The sequence below is a fragment of the Polypterus senegalus genome, chromosome 2 (assembly GCF_016835505.1).
Source record: "Polypterus senegalus isolate Bchr_013 chromosome 2, ASM1683550v1, whole genome shotgun sequence".
In the NCBI taxonomy this organism is placed as follows: Eukaryota; Metazoa; Chordata; class Cladistia; order Polypteriformes; family Polypteridae; genus Polypterus; species Polypterus senegalus.
The window spans coordinates 22,780,458-22,806,191 of record NC_053155.1 but is presented as its reverse complement, the minus strand read 5'-3'; the positions used below and the strand labels follow the sequence as shown (position 1 = coordinate 22,806,191).

Sequence of the window (25,734 nt, the reverse complement as noted above, 5' to 3'; positions counted from 1 at the left end):
CTCCTTTCCAGATGTTAATCTTGCAGACGTCTTCATGCAGCCTCATCGGTCAGTGAGAGCCCAGCTGGGAGGTTCGGTAATCTTGGAGTGCCACATGCCGACACATTCTCATTACACCTACATTTGGATTAAACTCACTCCGAGAAAAGCACCTGACACCATTGCATTTTGGTCAAAACGTTACAATGAGTATGTTGCTGTTAAAGAAAATGAGAATGTAAAATATGAGGTGATGAACAGCAGCAGCTCCTTCAATCTCTCTATTACACATCTTGACGCTTCAGCTTTGGGACGTATTACTGTGGAGTGGTGATGCATCGAGCTGTTCTTCTTCGTAATGGAACTGAGGTCTGCCTAACAGGTAAGTGTTAGATGAGATATGCAACAAAATGAAAGGGCAGTAAAATGCAAAACACTGACATTCAGAGGATACAAAGAAATGAAAGGTCTTTAATGATTTATAGTAAAGTATAGCAATTGTAAGAGCCAAATCAGTCAGTCACCGTCCAACCCGCTATATCCTAACACAGGGGTCTGCTGGAGCCAATCCCAGCCAACACAGGGTGCAAGGCAGGAACAAATCTGGGGCAGGGTGCCAGCTCACACACACCAAGCATAATTTAGGGTCGTCAATGCACCTAACCGGCATGTCTTTGGACTGTGGGAGGAAACCCACACAGAAACGGGGAGAACATACAAACTCCATGCAGAGAGAACCGGAAACGAACCCAGGTCTCCTTACTGCGAGGCAGCAGCATTACCCACTGCGCCTCCGTGCCGCCCGAGAGCCAAATCCTTTAAGTTAATGCTAATGGTAAATTTACGTTAGTTTGCATAGATAATGGAAGATTAAGTTTAACCACCTATAAGTTATACAATATGGAAAGTTCATAACACCTTCAGATTGAACTTAGACATCTTGAAAAGAACATGACAGATAGACAGTAAGAGCATGTAGATTTCTGACCGTTATGTACGTTTCATTATTTAAACTGATGAGGTGAATGAGATAACATATAGAAAGCACAAGGAATGTAACCTAGATACTTAATCCTCAAGCAGAATAACCACAAGTTTCCTTTTTACCTCCTGGTTTCTGCGTATTTTCAACTTTTTCTCTTATTTTTTGTGTGATTTGAATTTCACTAAAATGTTTTAAAAGATGACATTTGGACTGTGAAGCGTTTTATGTGTGACACGTCATACTAGTGCTGGAATGCTTGTCTGATAGCTGCACTTGAACAATTTTGAACAATTTGCAAACCCTCGACAAATGCAGGTAATTATTCTTAAGACTATTGCCATTTGTGTGTTATTCTTGCATGCATTTATTAAACGATTCTAATTGCTTCACACATTAACAAATGCAATGAAAAGTAAAATAAATGCAACAAAAAACTATCAGCACAATGTTGATTATAACAACTCCATGCACACCCTGCATTTTTAAAACCACTGTTCTTTAAAGACACCATATGGCTCTTTACTGACTTGTGTGGTTCCACGTAGAACCTTTGTTTGTGTATGAAGCTGGTTTTCTGTGCTTTGTAAAGCTTCCTAAAATGTGGAAGAAACTTGAAATCAGTAGGCTACCTAACAGGACGCTAACAGATTAAGAAGACCTGGACTTAGCCTGTGTTACTGTAGGCAGCAAGAGTCTTTTTAAATCACGACCCACTGGTATTTCACAAATCTGTTCCCATTTCTTACTTTTTATTTATTCTATGGACTTGTTACAGATTTAAATATATAACGGTTCATTCTGTAACCTTCACGTAGATGGGTTTTTTTGGGAACCAAAAATAGTTCACTTAATTTATTGCCCTAGTGAACCACTCTGACAGCTTTAACTTTAAGAATACACCTACATGTTAACTATGAATTCATAAAAGAAACTGTGATATAAAAAGGAAAAGACAAAATGAAAATTTTCATTTGTTAGTTACAAATATAACATCCATATCTGTTAAATTAACAAAAATGTATAGAGGCCATAACATTTCATACATTTTTGTAACAACTGAGGGGTCCTGCATTTGGTTCTGGGTGACCATGGTGGCTGCAGAATGACTTGATTAGTTAACCCTTTGTTTTGGACCCGCCTGTGGAACCGAACAATAACGCAAAATTTTTAAAAACAATGCATGAAATCATTCACTTTCCTCACTGTTATTATTACAGTAGCGTATTTTGCCACTAAAATGCCATATTGCACACCTCAATACCACACTGTCATGTTTTTCTTTCTTCCCTCAAAGATGGCCGAATTGCTGCCTCAAACCCATGGCCTTCTTGAATGTCCTGACTGAAATGTGTACAATTTGATGGGCAGCCTATTATCTACTAAATGAGAGGGTGTTTCAACTTTCAAATGACACCACATTCCACTTGTTAATTTTTTATTTTATTTTTTTTGTAAATATGTTTTTTAATCTTGCAGCTCCTGGTATTGTAATTTGGAAACAAAGTACAATTTCATTACTAATTATATATGTTTTGACATCTGCCATTCAAAATGATACTTATGCTATGAATACTTAGGCCAGAATCCTGGTCTTTAATAATGGATCCTTATGCTATGAATACTTATTTGAAAACACTAGGAAAAGCAGGACATTTCTTGAATAAAAAAAGAATCCTAATTCTTTTCTACTGCTTCAAAGCAATAAAATTAGACAGTGGCAGAAAATGTACCTGGGTGTAAAGGGTTAAAAGGCAAAACTAATAATGAAGCTTGCTATTTAGTTGTACTAGGGGGCTTCTCTTCGCTCGACAACACCCGTGCAGGCCGTACGCGCTCGTCATTTTCCAGATCTGCTACTTCTGAAGAATTGTGCTGTGCTTTTGGATAAACACGAATATCATTTCTGCCTTTGATATCTCCGTCTTTCGAAACTATTATCGCTGACAATTCATCACATGTTGCTTTATTATACAGTATATGCAAGCATGATCCTTCGGATTCATAAAGAAATCCAAGAAAACTTCTCTGTCCACGTTTTTCAGATAAATTTCATGTAAAGTGCAATACTTTTGGACGTATGGATTTGTATCCATTATTGGCTGTAGAAATCCTAATATGTCCGATTGTTTAACTCTTTCGATTCTATGTTGCATCGCTTCTCCGTCATCATAAATATAACCCTGACCGAATTGTGTGTTTTTTTTTTAAAAGAAACTTGTAGTAGCTTTAATTGTTGTAGGACCACAGATTCTCATAGCATATGGTACTGAATCGTGTAAATCTACGTTTTGAGCACTGAATGATGCGAACGCGAACAGATTATTGTAGATTCGAATATTTTGCCTGTAGTGTTTGTGGATCTCACTTTCACCAAATAACAAATCTTTTATTTGTTTTGCGGATACGCCTCTTATTTGGGAGGCTACACTTACTTTTCCCTGATGGCAACATGAATCAGACGATCTACAAGTCTCCGACTTAAACTGTAAAGATTAAGAATATCTACATACTTCTGTCATATCGCCTATGTCCATATATTTGATCTCTTTTCGCAGTTCCAAGTAATAATTTCTGTTTGTTTGCGCTAATGTGATCTTTACTATCAGTTTTTTGAGACTTTTGAATTTTAGCACTTTCATAATCTCTAATCTGCTCTGCATGTGTATCGCACCAATGTTTTTGAACCTCTTTACAATGTTCTACTTTGTCTTCTACTCTTTGTCTTTTATTTCCGACTTCGGCGTGGTTAAATCTCTTGGCACAAAGTCTCGTCTTGTGGGACTTGAAATTATCTCTCTGAAAAAGTCTTGTCTCGTCCCAGGATTTTTTTATATAATAGAGAGATGGCTTGTCAGTGCTTTCATTCTTAAATTTACATTTAATTGTTCGGCAGAAGCTTTTATCCAAAGCATCTTACAAAAGAGATAAACATAATCGAGTAAGTTAGGGCCTGTTCAGCAAGTGCCATAGGGAAGGTAACAAAACTTGATTGACATAAGTGAAAAGATGCTATAATTCATACATTTACAATCAATAAAGCAATTACACTTAAATAATCAAGAAAATAACGTATCAGAGCGCAATGTTTCTTTTTCCTTCTTTTCAATTAGACAGATATTCACAAACAGATGGGTCTTCAGTTGCTTCCACACAGAACCACACATGAAAAGAGTCTGGATTGAAACTCGATAGCATGCACAGATGTGGTATCACCAGATGCTGTTCCCTGGCAGACCTGAGTTGGGAGAAGGAGCATAGCATCTCACCAGTGTTTCCATATACAGTATGCTGATTCTGACTCACTGACTACTGTGTAGGCAAGCATCATGGATTTGAACTTAATGTGTGCTGCGACGGGGAGCCAATGTAGAGACCTGAATAGAGGAGTGACATGTGCCCTTCTCAGCTGGTTAAATAGAAGATAGGCTTGATATCACATGCAGGTAATCCTGTCAGAAGTGAGTTGCAGTAGTCCAGACATGACGAGGCCAAAGCCTGGACCAGAAGTTGTGCTGCATATTCTGTCAGATCCGCATGAACCTTCATGAACTTCTGTGTGGGTTTTCCTCAGGTGCTTCAGTTTCCTCCCACTGTCCAAAGATATGCAGGTCAGGTGGATCGGCGATGCCAGATTATCCTGTGTGCTTGGTGTGTGTTCACTCTGCGATGGATTAGCTGGGATAGGCTGCAGCACCCCTTTCCCAGCATCCATGGTCTGGATTAAGCAAGTTAGAAAGTGAAGTGACAAACTTTCCTTTTGACTTCAAATGTTGCCTTCTTGTTCTTTGTGTATTAAACTAAAGTTGTGCATATTTTTTGAAGCAAAGATTTTCATTGAGAAAAAATGATTGTTAATGTAATGAACAGAAAACACCCAAATACTGTAAATATAAAACTGAATGACCGCTTTAAAAACATCACAGAAGCAATAACTGGCATGAGATTTGAACCTAAGTCTCTGCAGCTGTACATATTTTTGGCAGAAAACAGATTTTCTATGTATTCCCGTTTTGGGCAGCATTTACAGTAAATGGTTTAGTGTGATCTTCCAAAACATTGAAATCGCAGTACTGAAAGAGAAAATTAAAGGCTCATCACTTATTGCTTCATTGAAGTCAAACATGGCAATAAAATACAAAACTGCAACCTTTTAGAAGGATTTTGATTCAAATTAAATACAGTAAACACATCACTGATTTTAAATTTGATTTTTAAGAAAGTTAAAGTTTTGTAGTGTATTTACGGTAAATACGTTTACCTCTTCAGGTGTCTGGGTGATTTCCTTTAAGATATGTACTGGATGTATTAAGGAAATCTTCATCCAGACATTTCTTTACAGTCTATCTGGAAGCACTGTGGTGCATAAAGCAACTCTGAATGGGACACCAGTCCACCACGGGACACAATCACACACACACACACACTTACGTTCACTCACCCAAGCAGGAATAATTTATAATTAGAAATTAATATAACGTGCATGTCTTTGGCATATGGTAGGAACTAGGAGTAGCCAAAAGTAGCCAAAGAAATAAAGGAATGGCCTGAGGTCTGAACAAAGGACTTCACCAATTTGACACTCTAAAGTGGCCCAAAGGTTAATATCAAATCTTGGTTTTACTTATTATATCTATGATTTTTTTATTTTACTTAATAAATCTATGCATAATTAAAAAAATTAAAATTAAACAATGTGTACCTTCTTTAAGTAGGTAATGAAACAGTTAGAGGAATTTTTCAGCCTCCTGTTTTGAAACCAGTCCAGTATGGAGACAACGTGACTTTGGAGTGTATAATAAACAGAGGAGTGTTTGGAGATGCACATCAGGTATTCTGGATTCATCGCACCATCGGAGATTCCTATCAGACTATAAGAAGCACTCATGAAAATAAGAGGAAATGTGCCAGTGAGTCTCAGGAGTGCGTCTACAGCCTTCAAAAGAACAATTTCAGCTTCCAAGATGTCGGCACTTATTACTGCGCTTTAGTGATGTGTGGAGAAGTCATTCTAGGAAATGGAACAGAATTTACCGGTAAGTTAACTCATAATTATAGACACCATAATCACTAGATATTATGTGCTAACAAATAGAATCTAATATACATTAAATAAACTCACTAAGCAGACAACAAATCCTCCTATTGTGTTTGTTTTCTTGGAGATGACAGTTTGGAAATAAATGACTTTAAGAAAATGTGTTAGAATTATACTTAATTTAATAATATGCATTTCCTTTCATCTTTATGTGGATGACTATTAGGTTTATTTCCCTCTGAAGCACCCTGGTCCCTGCTCTGTCCAGCCCCTGCTTGATTGCCTTATTTATACATTATAGGGAGTTGGATGGCATTAAATTTTTAAAATTTTAATGATAACAAGATAGAAGTCATGCTATTTAGACCCAATGGCACCAGCTGGACGCCCTGAATCGACCTTTCCACTGTGGCTCAATTTGAGAAATCCATGATCACAAATTTAGGTGTGAAAATGGATCCGACTTTAAAACTTGATAGCCATGTGAACACAGTGGTAAAATCTCGCTTCTTCCAGTTGAGGCGGCTGTCAGAAATCAAACTTGTTTTGTCTAAATGCAACCTTGAAACAGTGATACATGCTTTGATAACCTCTCATTTAGATTACTGCAATGCGCTTCTTTTTGGAATTCGCCAGACCTCCATTGCTCACCTACAGCTGGTGCAAAATGCCGCTGCTCGATTTTTAACTGGCACAAGAAAGCATGAGCACGTTACCCTAATTTTGGCTTCCCTTCACTGGCTTCCAGTTCGTTTTCAAATCCATTTTAAGATCCTTGTATTTGTTTTTAAATCCTTTTTTTTATATATATATATTTTTTTATTAATTTTATTGGAATCCATAAAAAGTAATCAAGTTTTTACAAACAGAAATGTTAAGTTAAGAACAGATCGATCCCCACCACTGAGAGAGAGAGCAAGCCAAACAGCGTTAAATTTAAGGCTTGTAAGCATACCTAAATTAATAAATTCTCTGTGCTTTATGAACTTATTTTAAAGTATTACTAATTAGATCCTGCCATGTTTTGAAAAAGTCTGTACGGATCCTCTAATTGAGTATTTGATTTTTCCAACTTCAAATAATATAACACATCGGTTTCCCACTGACTTAAAGAGGAGAGTTTGGGTTCTTCCAGTTTATCAGAATAAGTCTGCGTGCCAAAAGTGTAGTGAATGCAATCACAATTTGTTTGTCTTTCTCCACTTTAAACCCCTCTGGAAGAACCCCAAACACAGCTGTTAATGGGTTAGGAGGGATTGTGAGTCCAAGGCTGTCTGAGAGGTAATTAAAAATGTTTGTCCAGAATAATGTTAATTTGGTGCAGGCCCAGAACATGTGACCTAGTGAGGCTGTGACTTGGCATGCCCTGGAAACATTTTGGAGAGTTTTAGTTGAGACAGATGTGCTCGATATATAATTTTAAGTTGTATAATTGTATGCTTTGTACATATGGAGCTTGAGTGAATTCTCTGCATTGCTTCTTTCCACTCCTTTTCTGATATATTAATTGAGAGATCTTTTTCCCAGTGTCCTCTTGGATCTTTGAAAGGAAGGGATTGTAAAATGATTTTATATATTGTAGAGATGGAGTCTAAGTCCTTGAGATTGAGCAATATTTTTTCCAACGTGGATGAGGGTGCAAGATGAGGAAAATCTGGAAGGTTCTGTTTAACAAAGTTCCTGATTTGAAGATAGTGAAAGAAATGTGTAGCTGGAATGTTAAATTTGGAATGTAATTGTTCATAGGATGCAAAGACGTTGTCTATATAAAGATCTCTAAGCAAGTTAATTCCAAATTTTTTCCAGATATTAAAACTGCATATGTTTGTGAAGGTTGAAAGAGGTGGTTCTCTTGCAGGTGCCACAGATAGAAGCTTCTCCATCTTAAAATGCTTTCTACATTGGTTCCAGATTCTAAGTGAGTGGAGCACAATTGGGTTATTAGTGTATTGCCGATAACGTGTGTTTATTGGAGCACAGAACAAGGAATACAAAGAAGTACTGCAGGATTTTACTTCTATTGTGGTCCATGCCTGTGTATGTTCTTCTATTTGTGTCCAGGTTCTTATCGCCTGTATATTTGCTGCCCAGTAATAAGACTGGAAGTTAGGTAGAGCCATGCCGCCTTCTGCCTTTTGTCTTTGTAGGGTCGCTCTTTTGATGTGTGGATGTTTTGAATTCCAAATAAATGAGGTTATTGTTGAATCTAATTGCCTAAAGAATGATTTATTAATGTATATTGGGATGTTTTGAAATAAAAAAAGGAGTTTAGGAAGAATATTCATCTTAACAGTGTTAATTCTTCCAGCTAGTGTGAGATGAAGGGTTGACCATCTATGCAAGTCTTGTTTAATTTTTTCCATGCAGACGGCGAAATTTTGTTGATAAAGAGCTTTATGTTTACTTGTGATGTTTACCCCGAGGTATTTAAACTGTTCTGCAATGATAAAAGGTAGGGTATCTAATCTAATCTAATTCCACTGTGAGTGGAAAAAAACACACCAAAATGTTTTTCATCACATCTTCAACAATAGTCGGCCGATTTTGATAAAATTTGGAACATTGTATAAACTTGTGTCAAAGCCTGGTCAAAGAAGTATAAGATTTACTTATTTATAAATTTGGTTGCCATGGATACGTGCGAACGCAGACGATAAAGTTTGTAAACAAGTTTGACCCTTGCTAAATTTGCAGATAAAAATGGGTTTCAGTACAGAAGACCGAATTTTTAATAAGAATTTGGTTCTGCTAAAGGGTTACAGCAGTCGTCGACTGATAAAAGAGTTCCCACAGAAAGGTTGGAACAAAAACGACCTCGATGTGCTGCTACGAAAGATTCGGTCGACCGGCACTGTGGACCGGCAACCAGGCAGTGGTCAACCACGCTCGGTGCGTACACTTGAAAACATTGAAGCTGTTAACGATCTTGTACTAAGCCAAGAAGACGCACCACAGACTCACAGAACAACTCGACAGATAGCTAGAGAAATCGGAATAAGACAAAGAACTGTGGTTGAGATAATCCATAAAGACCTGAAGCTGAAGTGCTTGAAAAAGCGCCGTGCACAGCAGTTAACAACAGCCAACGAGGAGTCGCGCTTGAAACGATGCAAGCAGCTGCTGGACAAGTTTTCAGAGCACAGCGTCAGCTTCATCTGGTTCACAGATGAAAAGGTTTTTACGGTGGCACCACCTATCAATGCCCAGAATGATCATCTGTACGTACCGTCAACAACAAAGAAGCGAGATACTGATGCCAAGCACCTCCTGCGGACCCGCCCTACCTTCAGCCGCTCAGTTATGGTATCGGTAGCAGTCTCCAAACTTGGCTGCACAGAGCTTTTCTTCATTGAACCCGGAGTAAAAGTCAATGGTGCATACTACCGAGATGTCCTGCTACACAGAACATGTTGCCAGCAATCAGACACATGTCAGGAGACTTCTTTGTCTTCCAGCAGGACAACACCCCAGCACACCGTGCACGGGACACTGTTGAGCTGCTACATCGTGAAACTCCAGGTTTAATTGGACCAGACCTTTGGCCAGCAAACTCACCAGACCTCAATCCCGTCGACTATCGAATCTGGGGTTTGATGCAAGACCGCGCCTACCAGACTCCAATACGAGACATCGAGGACCTGAAGCAGCGCCTCATCTCTGTCTGGGCTGAACTGAAACAGAGTGTTGTTGACAAGGCAATTGATCAGTGGAGACCAAGGCTGAGGGCTTGTGTTCGTGCCAAGTGAAAGCACTTCGAACAACTTCTTTAATAAATCATAAAACACTTATTAAAATTACTGTTCCACATCTTGTTGATAACTTTGAATGAAAAGGTAATCTCATTTTATTTATGTCAAAACACGAAGACTTGAGTTCAATAAGCTAGTGCAGCGATGTTGTTTGTTTGATGGGAGTAATTAATACAACTGTTGTTGGAAAACATATTACATACACTTTGTATCAAACATTAAGTAAATCAGCCGACTATTGTTGAAGATGTGATGAAAAACATTTTGGTGTGTTTTTTTTCCACTCACAGTGTAATGTTATATGCTTGAGAATTCACTGGAAAGAGTACACTTTTATTCAGATTAATTCTGAGACCAGAGATCTTTAGAAATTCTGTGAGTTCTGTTAAGATTGCAGGCACAGAATTTTGTGGGTCTGATATATACAATACCATATCATCTGCATATAATGAGATTTTCTGTTCCAGTCCTTCTCTGCTAATCCCTTTTATCTGATCAGTATTTTGACAGTTTTTAAATCCTTTAATGGTTGTGTCCCATTTTATTTGTCGGCACTGCTACACTCTTATGTACCGTCTCGCTCTCTCAGGTCAGCAGGTCAGATGCTTATACGTGTTCCCAAAACACGATGCAAACTCCGAGGTGATCGGCCTTTTTCAGTTGCAGCCCCAAAACTCTGGAACGATTTGCCATTGCACGTTAGGCAGGCTCCTTCACTTGCTGTCTTTAAATCCAATTTTAAAACATACTATTTTGTAAGAGCCAATTTCAGAAAGTTAAAGTTTTGAGTTAAACTCATATTAATGTTTGCTTAATTTGAATGGAATATAAATTTCTTCCATAGTCACAGACAATGGTATAGTTTTTGCCCCCTATAAGTTAGTAAGAGATAGAACTTACTTACTATAACTGAGAAACAGTGTGATAATAAGCTCAGTTGTGTTTAGAACAGGGACTTAAAAGACTCATCTTCTACTCAGAGATGGGATAGGCATACAGGTTTCTGACAGTCGTTTTGAAATGGTTCAGAAATGTGAAGTAAATAGTAGCAATTTGAGATGTAACAAGATTTAAGCTTTGAACTGAACTTTTCTTAACATGATTTTTTTCCTTTTTTTGCTATTTTAATTTTCTTTTTTGTGTGAACTGTTTTACTTTGAAACTTAACTAAACTTTTAAAAATGAAGATATTTTGTCTGTGGAATCACTTCTGCTCATCAGGCTTTTGTTGAATCCCATTTTTTTTTAATTAGAGCTGCTGAACTTAGACAATTTTGGAAAAACGCAGCTACATTTTCATTTCCTGGCCTTTGACCCAGTATATGTTTACGTGTTTCTTCTTCTTTTACGCTTTGGTTATTTTGTGCCTGATATGTTTGGTTTTATTGTACAGCACTTTGGTCAGCCTTGATTTTGTTTTTTTTTTAATAAATAAATAAAACACAATACTAGCCGTCCTCTGCAGCTCCGCCTTCATAGTAGTGAAACAGGACAAATTTTAAAAATCAATAAACAAACAGGTATCTCTAGCTAAACGTGAGTGAGGAGGTCTCCCTAATCCTGACGCCACGCTTCCCCCTCCACTTGGCCCTCAGCCTCTGTCTGGGATTAGCGCGACTATTTCACTCCTGTAAGTGAATTATGATTCATAGTGTGATGAGAGAAATCACAAAATCAACCAGAATAATCAAGCTAATTATAGAAAAAAATGATTTAAATCTGTTAAGTAGTTCTCTCAGTCGCTAGCTAAGTGGAGGTAATATAAGCTCTTCGGCTGGCACATGAATAAGGAGGGCCCATCCCCCTCCCCTTGGTCCGCTGCATCTCTCTTGGATGCACGTAAATAAATCGGTACCGCAAGTGAACTTAGTGCGATGAGAGAAGTCACAAAATCAACTGGAATGTCAAGCAAATTATAGAACTAAGGCAGATCTAAATCCGTTAAGTATTAATCTCGTTTGCTAGCTAAGCGAATGTAAGATTAGCCCTGAGGCTGGTGCGTGAGTGAGAAGGGCCCCGCTGTCCTCCCCTCAGTCCACTCCGTCTCTCTTGGATTTGCACAAATAAATCTTTACCCTAAAAACAACCTTAGTGCGATGAGAGAAGTCGCAAAATCAACCGGAATGTTCAAGCAAATGATAGAAAAAAACCCGATCTAAATCTGTTAAGTAGTTCTCTTGTGAAAAGCAGACAGACATACAGACAGACGTTGAATTTATATATATATATATATATATATGAAACTAATATTAAATGAGAGTAAAGATCAGGAACAAGTCAAGGACTTTTAAATAGAATAAAGGCATGTGTCCGTGTCCAGCAAGTACCTTCAAAAATTGGCCCCCTGTTTATATAAAACCTAAATCTCTTTATAAAATTTGTTTTTGTTATTTTTTATTGACTATATTTATGTATATAGATTGCATAATACCATCTATTGCATCAATGTTCATATTGCTTCCTACATGTCAATATTGCTGCTACTTTTTTGTCTTGTCTTTGCACAATGTCTTGTCTTGTTTATGTTTTAATTTTAATTTAAAATTTAAATTTTAATTCTATTTTTAATTTAAATTAATTTTTTTATTTGCACTTCATGTTGTTACACTGTGGATCCTGAGCTTAGCAATTTCATCTATCTGTAAAGTTGTATGTGGTTGAGATGATAATAAAGTTTGCTTTGACCGCACTGCATAAATCTGCCTTCTCTGGACACATCTCCTTAGCAACAGAAACCAGACATTCTTTCACAAACTCTCCACTGGTGAACAGTCTACCACTATTTCTATTAGCTTAGCTAATTTAAAACTGGCACAAACTGACAAAGTATTTATCTATTTTTGTTTTGGAAATGCATTCTGATGAATCGTCATTTTTTAAATTTTGTGATTTTTTCTGACCTCCGTGTCCGTCAGACAGTGCGTGTCGAGATTCATAGTGCTGATGCAACTTGTATTCTTTGAAGACAGCTATAGACTCTTGACATGTGAGACAAACAGGTTTTTCTTTGCACTGAATGAAAAAAACAGTCATTGATCCATTGTTGATTGAATATCCTGCACTCAGAATCGTTTTTTCTTTTCTTTGACATTGTTTAACACAGCTAGTTCAGGATACACTTAATGAATTAGGGTGAAACGATCACTGCAGGTTAGAGGAGTATTTTTTAATGTTTCTATGGTGGCTCAAGGTGCCCAAATTGCATTTAGGGAATTTAATATTCAGCGGGCCAGACCATACACATTGTGGTTACTGCCTGAAAGGGCCAGTAAAATGACAGTCTAGAGACATATTCAGCCCAGGGCCAAAGTTTGGTGACCACTGGGATACACTGTCTGTTTTTGAAATAGAGACTGGGAAGACAAATAACACTATCTGAAATATCTGTAATTCTTAACTATTTTGAGCTTTGAAAGAAACAATTAGATTGCTAGCATGAATCCTGACATGTATTCTCAGTAATTTATTTTCAATATGTCTTTAGTTTTACTTGATTTAATTCCCTCAAGGCAACATTCAGGTCAATTTTTATGTTGAACATACAAAAGTAATGGCTATAAAGGGTCATCTTGGGTCAGGCCAAAAAAAAAGCTAAACACAAGAGAACATTTAACCTCAGGGATGGATAGATAGATAGATAGATAGATAGATAGATAGATAGATAGATAGATAGATAGATAGATAGATAGATAGATAGATAATTAATTCCAAGGGGAAATTCACAAACTCCAGCAGCAGCAGCAGCATACTAATAAAAAACAATATTAAATTAAAGAGTGATAACAATGCAGGTATAACAGACAATAACTTTGTATAATGTTAACATTATTTTACCCCCCCAGGTGGAATTGAAGAGTCGCATAGTGTGGGTTCTCCTCAGTCTGTCAGTGGAGCAGGACGGTGACAGCAGTCTGTCGCTGAAGCTGCTCCTCTGTATGTAGATGATCCTGTTAAGTGGATGCAGTGGATTCTCCATGATTGACAGGAGTCTGCTCAGCGCCCGTCACTCTGGCACAGATGTCAAACTGTCCAGCTCCATGCCTACAGTAGAGCCTGTCTTCCTCACCAGTTTGTCCAGGCGTGAGGCGTTCTTTTTCTTTATGCTGCCTCCTCAGCACACCACCGCGTAGAAGATGCCGCTCACCACAACCGTCTGATAGAACATCTGCAGCATCTTATTGCAGATGTTGAAGGACGCCAGCCTTCTAAGGAAGTATAGTCGGCTCTGTCCTCTCTTGCACAGAGCATCAGTATTGGCAGTCCAGTCCAATTTATCATCCAGCTGCACTTCCAGGTATTTATAGGTCTGCACCCTCTGCACAGTCACCTCTGATGATCACGGGGTCCATGAGGGGCCTGGGCCTCCTAAAATCCACCACCAGCTCCTTGGTTTTGCTGGTGTTCAGGTGTTAGAGGTTTGAGTCGCACCATTTAACAAAGTCCTTGATTAGGTTCCTATACTCCTCCTCCTGCCCACTCCAGATGCAGCCCACGATAGCAGTGTCAACAGAGAACTTTTACACATGGCAGGACTCCGAGTTGTATTGGAAGTACGATGTATGTTGGCTGAACAGGACCAGAGAAAGTACAGACCCCTGCAGCGCTCCTGTGCTGCTGACCACAATGTCAGACCTGCATTTCCCGAGACACACATACTGAGGTCTGTCTGTAAGATAGTCCATGATCTATGCCATTAGGTATGAATCTACTGCCATCTCTGTCAGCTTGTCCCTAAGGAGAAGAGGTTGGATGGTGTTGAAGGCACTAGAGAAGTCCAGAAACATAATTCTTACAGCACCACTGCCTCTAGGGATCAGTGTAGCATATAGATGATGGCATCCTCCACTCCCACCTTCTCCTGGTATGCGAACTGCAGAGGGTTGAGGGCATGGCAGACCTGTGGCCTCAATGAATGTAGTGAGAAATCAAGCAAAATGACAGATCTTGCCTGAAGAAAGGGCCTGAGTTGCCTCGAAAGACTGAATATTGTAATCTTTTCAGTTAGATAATAAAAGGTGTAAGTTTGCTTGACTTCTCACTGCATTCATAATGGCTAACACAGTACAACATTCTTGTATTTAAATCATAAAAGATGGCATTAGAAAATAATTTGTGAAGAACATTTTTCTCATTATGTATATGTTCTACTATTATTATTATGTTTTGAATTTGTTTAACAGATAAAAACAACGCATTAAAACCTGACCCGATTGTCCTCGCCCTGGGTATAAGCAACGTTCTTCTTGTGGTTTTGCTTGTTTCATGTGTGACAAAGAAGACCGCTCACTGCTGCCAACGTAAAAGTGAGTAACTTTCACTTAAAGATGTTCATTGTACACGCTACTCTTGTTTTGCTGTGATTCTTAATTCTCATATGTTCACACATATCTTAGCGAGTGTGAATTTACTGCACGTCATTTTTAATTTTATTAAGCACTCACCCTTGTGTTCTTTCTGTTCTCTCCACAAATATTTCTTATAACTTATTGTGGTTTTATACTGTATAATGAAATACAGAACATGTATTTTCCATAATTAAACATTAATCTCCAGTCCAACATATTTACAATATTTGCAATATTTTACATTTTGTTATGTGAACTTCCTCTTTAGGGGATGGTGAACAGAAAGTTGATGAAACATCTGAAAATGACAAGCCAGATGGTGCTCAGGTAAGAGGAATTTAAAAGAACAGATCAGTTTAATTCAGGTAAGAGGCAGCTTGTACACAAAAATTGCTGCAATTTACCCTAAAATGTTACAGTAATATACTATATTATGGTGTTACAATGAAATGATATGGCAAAACCAACAACTATGTTCTACTCCCACATAAATGAAATTGGATTCACAGATGCAGAAATAAAACATAATATAGTGCATTTGTAAAATAACAATACAAGAACTTTAGTGGAATGATAATGTTTAAAATGTCTGCTAATTAAATGCTCTACCTATTGCAGGAGCATGGAGTAAATTATGCTGCCTTGGATTTTGGGAAAAGAAAAAACAAAAACAGAGAAATGAAGAGAGATTTGGGAATGGAAACGACTTATTCAAGTGTTCGATTACAATAGTCACAGAGTCATCACAATGAAAAGAGAGGAAGGTGCAGAGACCACATAATCAACGGTCTTCATGTACATAATAAAGGAAGATTGTACTGAAATAAGCCTGACATTTGTAAGATTATTAGCGGGCTTCGCACCCTGTTTGCTTCGCTCGCCAATCCCCCCGGCCTGTGCTATGCGCCAGCCACTTTGCATCTCTGCCGCTCATGTATGTGGATTTCACTTTCACCAAACAACAAATCTTTTAATTATCGCGGATATGCCTCTTCATTGGGAAGAAACACTACATTTCCCTGATGGCAACACGAATTAGACGATCTACAAGTCTCCGATTTAAAGTTTAAATCCGAAGAATATATTCAATCTCTTTTCACTCTTCTGTTATTTCACCGAGTAATAATTTCCATTTGTTTGTGCAAATGCAATCTTTACTATAATTTTTTGAGACTTTTGAATTCCACTGCTTTCATTATCTCTAACCTTCTATGCATGTGTATCGCACCTATGTTTTTGAATTCTTTACAACATTTTACTTTGTTATCTACTTTTATTTCCGGCCTCGGGCGTAGGTTAAATCTCTTGGCTCAAAGTCTCGTCTCGCAAGATGTGAAAGTATCTCTCTGAAAAAGCCACGTCTCGTCCCAGGCTAAAAAGTCTCGTCTTGTCCCAGGATTTTTTTATTATAATAGAGAGACATGACATGTCAGTGTAATTTTCATATGACAGATTTTGGGGAGATTTGTTAATCTGTTAATTTTCTGATCTGCATATCATAGTGAGAATTACGGAGTCGGATATCACACCTGCAAGAACTCACTTTGACAGAATGATTATTAATTTATATATGAGCCAATATTCTGAACCTGTTTTTATTTTCCCAAAACACGATGCTGCTATCATCATGTTTCACCACAGCCAGGTGATAAGCATTGCCTGGTCCTCGCCAGACATTGCGCTTGAAGTTTTGCCTGAAAACTTCAATTTTTTGTCTCATAACACCAGAGAATCTTTTTCTCCTCACACTCTCAGAGTCCTTTAAATGCTGTTTGACAAACTTCAATCAGGCTGTCCTATTCCTTTTACTTAAGAGTGGCTTTGGTTGAGCCATTCTACTATAAATACCTGATTGATGGAGTAAAGCTGAGATGGAGATGTCCATATGGAAGCTGAGAATTTTTAAAGTCCTGTTACAGTGACTGTGGGGTTCTTAGTGAACTCCCTGACAACATGTATTTAGTTTGGCCAAATGGTCACTTCTAGAAGGAGTCCTGGTGGTTCCAAACATCTTCCACTGTAAAATTATTGAGGCCGCTGTGCACCTGGAGACACCCAAAGCTTAAAAAATGTTTTTATCCCCTAACCCTGATCAATGCCTCACCACAAGCTGATCACAAAGATCCACAGAGAGTTACTTAGAATTCATGGCTTGGTTTTTGTCTTGACGCACAGTGTGAATTGTGGGACGTTTAATACACAGGTGTGTGCCTTTCGAAATGATGTCCAATCAATTCATACTGCCACAGGTGGACTCCAGTCAATTTCTGGTCACATCATTGCAATACAATACAATACCATTTATTTTTACAGTTAGGTCCATAAATATTTGGATAGAGACAACTTTTTTTCTAATTTTGGTTCTGTAAATTACCACAATGAATTTTAAATGAAACAACTCAGATGCAGTTGAAGTGCAAACTTTCAGCTTTAATTCAGTGGGGTGAACAAAACAACTGCATAAAAATGTGAGGGAACTAAAGCATTTATTTAAACACAATCCCTTCATTTCAGGGGCTCAAAAGTAATTGTACAAATTAAATAACTGGAAATAAAATGTTCATTTCGAATACTTGGTTGAAAACCCTTTGCTGGCAATGACAGCCTGAAGTCTTGAACTCATGGACATCACCAGGGGCCTCATGTATAACGCCGTGCGTAGAATTCGCACTATAACATGGCGTAAGCACAAAAGCCGAAATGTGCTTACGCACAGAAAAATCCAGATGCAGGAATCTGTGCGTACTCCAACTTCCACGTTCTTCCGCTACATAAATCCCGATCAGCGTGAAAACTAACGCCGCACGCGCATTATGTAATGCCCCAACTCCTCCCAGAATTACGCCTCTTTGAATATGCAAATCAATATAAATCACCCTTAAGCTCAGCCTTCTGTGAAAAGACAATGGGAAAAGCACGGGGGGAAACATAAGAATTTCAGCGAATACCAAGTGGAAGCAAAGGAAAAACATACTATTTGTTCAAATAAGCCGTGGTATAATCAACAAAAGGAAGTTGATCGAGTGGCATAGCGTGTTGGAGAAACTTGAAAGCTCACATTCACAAAATCGCACAGTGCCGGAAATAAAAAGAAGTCACATATCAAAGTCGCGTGGAAAGCCGAGTTGTAAGCCCACTGTCTGAGTGTCATATGAAAGCTTATTAGGGTACAGAGAAAAAAGGCACACGGTGGGGAAAAAGCACGAAATGTCCACTTCAATCTCGACATTTCCACTTTAATCACGTAGTTTATTTTGTCATTAAAGTAGAACATCATAAAATTCATCTTAAAATCGTTTAATTAACCAGTTTCTAAAATCACATCGTAATTAAAGTAGCACGTTAAATGCTTTGTTTTGTATTTGATTTTCTATGTGCTCTGTGTGTATGAATCACTACTTGCTTCTTAAACTGGCTCTATTCCTCCAACTGGACACAGAGTCCATTACATTTGTGATGTTACAGCTCTCTGAATAACTAAAATACTGAGATGTATACGTGATGTCATTTTCATGATGATAGGAGTTAAAGCACGTTATTAAACATGTTTCACTTCGATGAAATAATTTATTGCAGCACTGTTTATCTTTCTGTTTTATATTCAATATATATTGGCGTAGCCGTCACTGCAGTCAGTGCTTTTCTTTCCCCAAGTAACCGATCGCCATACAATCAGCTCTGTAATAGACGTTAAGCCATCTGTAAGCTTAGCGCCGATTCTTCAAAACGTTTAAAGAACATTGAAATATCTTCATAGTACATGTTTAATTATTCTATCCTTCACGCCAGTCCCAGTGAAGAATATAGATTATTTAAATGAAGTTAAAGTTTTATCTGTATAATTTAACAAACATATTTTGCTGCATTTCACCTTAAAAATGATATCGTCATCATATACAATACAATACAGTTTATTTTTGTATAGCCCAAAATCACACAGGAAGTGCCGCAATGGGCTTTAACAGGCCCTGCCTTTTGACAGCCCCCCAGCTTTGACTCTCTGAGAAGACAAGGAAAAACTCCCAATAAAACCTTGTAGGGAAAATGGAAGAAACCTCGGAAAGGCAGTTCAAAGAGAGACCCCTTTCCAGGTAGGTTGGGCGTGCAGTGGGTGTCAAAAGTAGGGGGTCAATACAAGACAATATACAGAACAGAACAATTCCTTAAGACAGCATAATAATAAAAATTTTAGAAGTACGGTTTAACAGTAGATGATATGACATAATTAGGTTTGGATATTTTTAGAGTCCTGGAGACCTCATCCATCTAGCTGCCTCCCCATTTGGCCATGCCACGGCTGAAACGTTGCTCCGATGAAAGGACCCCTCTTTCCCAAGATTCCTGTGATCCTCCATCAGGGATGACTTTACCATAGGCAGGCAAACAACTTGGCAGGTGGGCGTGGCACCAATGGCCACATTTGGGTACCGAGAAAAAAACAGAATAGGTGAGGGTTAGTATTCAAATATAATTATCATGTTACTTATGTTTAGTGCTAATGACTAACAACAGAGATGCAGTATGTACAGTTAATCAGCAGCTCTAGTCAGGATATGCTAAACTGAAGTAGTGAGTCTTCAGCCGGGATTTAAAGGCTGAGACTGAAGGGGCATCTCTTATGGAAGCAGGAAGACCATTCCACAGTTTAGGGGCCCTGTAACTAAAAGCTCGACCTCCCACTGTTATTTTATTAATCCTTGGAATCCTAAGCAGACCGGCATCTTGAGATCTTAATGTGCGCTCAGGTTTGTAAGTCATGATAAGTTCAGACAAGTAAGCGGACCTTGGCCATTTAATGCTTTATATGTTAAAAGGAGGATTTTGAAATCTGCCCTAAACTTAACTGGGAGCCAGTGTAAAGATTTAAGAACTGGGGTTATGTGTTCATATTTTCTTGTTCTTGTAATAATTCTTGCAGCGCATTTTGGATTAACTGGAGGCTGTATAGAGAACAGTTTGAACAGCCAGTGAACACCGCATTGCAGTAGTCAATCCTACTAGAGATAAATGCATGAATTAATTTCTCACAATCCTGTTTATTTAGAAAGCGCCTTAATTTCCTAACATTTTTAAGATGGAAAAACATGTTTTGGACGACTTTGTAATATGCTTTAAATGACATGCTAGAGTCAAAGATAACTCCTAGATTGCGGGCTGATTCAGTAAAATTAATTGGGATTCCAACTGAGTTAAATGACGACAAAATATTGCTGTGATCAGCGTCATTCCCTCCAACAATTAACATCTCTGTTTTATCTGTATTTAAAGACAAGTAGTTCTCATTCATCCATTCCTTTAATTCACTAACACAACTAATTAAAGACAACATCGGAGAAACTTCATTTGATTTAAATGAAAGGTATAACTGGGTGTCATCTGCATACGAGTGAAAATTAACATTATGTTTCCTAATGAGAGATCCCAGTGGAAGCATGTAAAGTGAAAACAGTAAAGGTCCCAGTACTGAGCCCTGCGGACACCATATTGAACTTCTGTGTATAATGATGGAGTACTGTCAGCACATTTCTGTACATACTGGAATCGATTTGATAAATAAGAACTGAACCAAGCGAGCACGGCCCTGTAAGCCCAACATCGTTTTCTAGCCTGTGCAGTAAAATAGAATGGTCAATGGTGTCAAATGCTGCACTTAAGTCCAACAACATAATTACAGTGGAATTTCCTTCATCAGAGGATATCAGAATGTCATTTACAACCCGTGTTAGTGCCGTTTCTGTACTATGACCAGTGCGAAAGCCAGACTGGAATTTCTCAAATAAATTGTAATGCGTAAGGTGTGACTGAAGCTGACTGGCGACTACTTTCTCTAGTATTTTAGAGAGAAATGGTAAATTTGAAATAGGCCTATAGTTATTTAGTATGTGTGGGTCTAGGTCTGACTTTTTAAGTAAAGGTTTAATGACTGACACTTTTAGTGCATCAGGTACTGTGCCATGCAGTAATGAACTATTGATAATGTTAGAATAGGCTGCAAGAACATCCATTGCACTTTTACTAGTTTTGTTGGCACTGGATCTAGGGAACAAGTAGTGGGCTTCATTTTAGTAATTAAAGTTAAGACTTCCTGGTGAGTTACAGGATTAAAATTATTAAAGTGCTGAATGCAATGTGACAGGGTCTGCTAAGCTAGTATTTGGTTTGTACTGTGATGCTGAGATCTGGGATCTTATATTTTTAATTTTCTCATTGAAGAAGTTCATAAAGTCTGTACTGCTAATATCTGTTGGTATTTTGCACTGTTGATCTGAATTCCCATTTGTTAATTTAGCCACTGCTCTAAAAAGTACCCTAGGATTTTTATTATTGCTATCTATTAATGTAGAATAGTATTCTGAGCGAGCTTTAAAGAGGGCCTTTTATATTTATTAACACTCTCTGTCCATGCAATTTGAAAGACATGTAGCTTTGTTGTTCTCCATCTGCGCTCCAGTTTTCGACACTCTAATTTAAGAGCTCGAGTATTTTCATTAAACCAGGGAGAGTTTCTATGTGCTTTGATCACTTTTGTTTTAGGGGAGCCACTGTGTCCAGAGCATCTCTCAAGGTCACATTATAATGTGATATTAGCTGATCTAAATTGTTTTCCACGTTTACATTTGATGTTAACTGATCTAAATGGTTTTCCACAATTACACTCGACTTACTCAAGGTATCTATAAATTTTGAAGCAGAATTACAATCTAGATGTCGCACTGTCTTTGTTTTAATCTCTGAGTGCGCTGGCATGGGCAGAACTAAATCAAACGTAATTAAGAAGTGATCGGAAATAACTACATTTAATGGAGTAATATTTAAATTTTGAATTTCAACTTTGTAAGTTATAATTAAATCTAATGTATGGTTATGATTATGAGTTGGACCTTTGACAATCTGACAAAATCCTACTGAATTTAACAAATAAGTAAAACATTTGCTAAAAGTGTCAGTTTCCACATCAATGTGTACATTAAAATCCCCATCAGAACTACGTGATCATAATTTATAGCCAAATCAGACAGAAGGTTGCTAAATTCAGTCATGAACAATGAATATGGCCCTGGTGGTCTGTAGACTAGCACTATAATTGTGTTGGAATCTGTTTTAATATTTAAAATGAATGCCTCAAAGGATGTAAAGTTGCCTAAATTTTTAGGAGTGATTTGCATTTTGTTACAATGAATTATTCCAAGGCCTCCTCCTCGACCAGAATCTCTAGACTTATGAAGGAACGAGTATCCATCTGGTGACGCCTCAGCTAGGGAACAGTGTCACATTTACTAAGCCAGGTTTCAGTAAGAAGACACAGATCAGATTTTGTACTTAATATTATATCATTTACCAAAACAGCTTTAGTGCCAAGAGAGCGAATGTTCAATAAACAGCATTTAAAACTGCATGGTTCTTTCTGAACTGCTGATATATTTTTTGTTTTAATTTGAATTAAATTTCTATTACAGATGCCCCTGGTGGAGTGTCTGGTTTTATCCCTTGGTCTAATTATACACCTTATTTTTGGTTATCAATTAATTTATGGTTTGTATCAAGACTAAATTTACTGGATGCCCCACAACAGGGATTATGGGTAACAGCTTCAGGAAAATAACAGGTGGGATAAAGAACAGCCTGTGATTTAAGATCACATGACTGCGGCCTGGATGGTGCTCTAATCAGTCAACCAGGCAGTTTTGCTGCCATATTTTGGGATAATACATAAGATCCCTCCAGTTAGGATGAAGACCATCTCTTCTGAAAAATCCAGGCCTTTCCCAAAAATCATCCCAATTGTTCACAAATGCTATGCTTTTATTTGCACACCAGGTTTCTAGCCAGCAGTGAAAGGAATGCAATCTGCTATAAATCACATCCCTCTATATAATCTTGGTAAGGGACCAGATACAATTAAATTCCGACATTTTGTTTTAGCTTTGGTGCATAGAGAGATGAAGTTCGCTTTAATACCTCAGATTGCTGTAAATAAATATCATTAGTGCCGACATGCAGCAATAAGGTAGATACTTCATCGTCGGCAACACGGTCCAATGCGGCCTTTATGCCAGAAATCTTGGCCCCTGCAAGGCACTTAACATTAACTGCTGGTTTAACATAGTTTGGAATTCTAACATTCCGCACTATGGAATCGCCAATTATGAGCACTTTATTATTCTCAGTTTCCACAGGCTGCTGAGAGCTGAGAACCTGTTCTGGGTCGAATTGGTGACCTGGGTGCTGGGGGACTAAATTTTGGATTCTTAGACCCCCGTCTTACTGTTACCCACTCGCCCTGTGGCTGAATTGGTGCTGCTGATTTCGGCCTCGCACTGACTACAGTGGGACCTGGAGAGACTGAAGCCGAATCAGATGTAGCCGAATTGTCTAAACAAACCGAGTCGATCCAATTTTCGGTTTGCCTAATCGCTATCAGATTCCTAACGCGGTCCTCCAATTCGCGTATTTTCCCGACCAACTCTAAATTAACTAAACATTTTTGGCAGGTGAAGCTATCTGCACTGTCGGCCGGAAAACCTGAGCTGTACATACTGCAGGACACACAACATATAAACGTGCCCTCGATGGGCAGAGAGCAGATAGAACTTACATTAAATGTTGAAGTCATCTTTGCCGTTTTTATAGGTGCTTCGGCGCTTTCCGTGTTCAGCTGAATCACCGTCGCTTTAAGTTTCCACCACCCGCTGAGCGATCGACTTTAATTTCTCACTGCCGGTTATTTCTACTGGTCAGCTGCGGCTTTACCTCAGGTGAACTTGCTCGGTGCTTTCAAGGGCTACGTGCCTGTGGGAGACGCCGCCGCTCTCTGCTTCCGCCGCTGATCCGCTCTCTGCTTCCGCCGCTGATCCGCTCTCTGCTTCCGCTCGCTTGATCCGCTCTCTGCTTCCGCTCGCTTGATCCGCTCTCTGCTTCCGCTCGCTTGATCCGCTCTCTGCTTCCGCTCGCTTGATCCCGTAAATATGTAAATACGCGCTTTATAAAGTGGCTCAGGTTGTGCGATATTATAACTATAGTGCAAGTTTACAGTGGGGTGATTGTACTTATAAGTACAAACAGTTCTACAAGGAGCACTTGATTGGCTGCATTTAAAGTTCTTGGGATTAAACTGTTTTGAACCGCGAGGTCCGTGACAGGAAAGGCTTTGAAACGTTTTGCCGTGGCAGAGACAGCATGTGCTTAATGCCGTATACCGATAATTCTCTTTCCGATCAGCTGCTGCTGTGATTCACACTCAGATACAGTGATATAAATACTCCGAGTGGTGCAGTGAGAGAAATATGGAAAAAGACGATCCGCTGTGGCAACTCCTAACGGGAGGAGCTGAAAGAAGAAGAAGAAGGAGAAGTGAGAGTAACAACGCTAAAGCAGTTATGGTATTTGGAATACTATGGCTATTCCCTGGACCATTATATTGTTACAAGTTAATTACAATCAGATGCATTACACTAATAAACAATATGCGGTTAGTTTCGGTGTATTTATAAAGCCGCGTCAGGAAAATAAAGTGTAACCACACTGTAAAGGCCGACCCCTTATTCCCAGCCGGCAGCTACACCTCCAAGACCTGTGGCCTGGATAATTAACTGAGAACCTTTCCTGCCAAGCCGTACTCCTACACAGATAAACTTTCCCCACAATCGACGGTTTGAAGTGCAAAGACAATAAGCAGAATGTAAAATTAAACAGGAATAAATGTATTAAATGACACAAGACACGCCACAAGACAAATGTACACCCGCTACAACACAGGAACAGTAGCACTGCTTTGACGCTGGATGCCGCCAGTCTGCAAAACCGAGCGGAGAACTTGCGTATGACAAGGCATGAGGTACCGTGGAAAAGTGCGTGGCTTTACGCCAAGTGTAGGTTTTATACATCGCGATTTGAACGTGGAAAAGTTCTTACGCAACATTTCTGTGCGTACGCACCGTTTATACATGAGGCCCCAGATGCTGGGTTTCCTCCTTTTTAATGCTCTGCCAGGCCTTTACTGCAGCAGCTTTCAGTTGCTGTTTGTTTGTGGGCCTTTCTGTCCGAAGTTTAGTCTTCAACAAGTGAAATGCCTGCTCAATTGGGTTAAGATCAGGGGCCTCATGTATAACGCCGTGCGTAGAACTCGCACTATAACATGGCGTAAGCACAAAAGCCGAAATGTGCTTACGCACAGAAAAATCCAGATGCAGGAATCTGTGCGTACTCCAACTTCCACGTCCTTCCGTTACATAAATCCCGATCAGCGTGAAAACTAACGCGTGCACGCGATTATGTAACGCCCCAAATCCTCCCAGAATTACGCCTCTTTGAATATGCAAATCAATATAAATCGCCCTTAAGCGCAGCCTTCTGTGAAAAGACAATGGGAAAAGCACGGGGAAAATATAAGAATTTCAGCGAATACCAAGTGGAGGCAAAGGAAAAACATACTATTTGTTCAAATAAACCGTGGTATAATCAACAAAATGAAGTTGATCGAGTGACATAGCGTGTTGGAGAAACTTGAAAGCTCACATTCACAAAATCGCACAGTGCGGAAATAAAAGAAGTCACATATCAAAGTTGCCGTGAAAAGAAGAGTTGTAAGCCCACTGTCTTAGTGTCATGTGAAAGCTTATTAGGGTACAGAGAAAAAAGGCA

At 38.7% G+C, this 25,734-nt stretch overlaps 1 protein-coding gene across 1 annotated transcript; it reads left to right on the top strand.

Annotated features, from left to right (window-relative positions):
- Positions 1-312: 312 nt before the first annotated feature.
- LOC120524356 lies at positions 313-15,905 on the top strand. Its single transcript, XM_039746218.1, has 5 exons — positions 313-361; positions 5,677-5,997; positions 14,929-15,051; positions 15,362-15,420; positions 15,712-15,905. Exons 1-5 carry the CDS (start codon positions 313-315, stop codon positions 15,823-15,825), a joined length of 666 nt encoding a protein of 221 aa, XP_039602152.1. The 3' UTR covers positions 15,826-15,905.
- Positions 15,906-25,734: the final 9,829 nt, after the last annotated feature.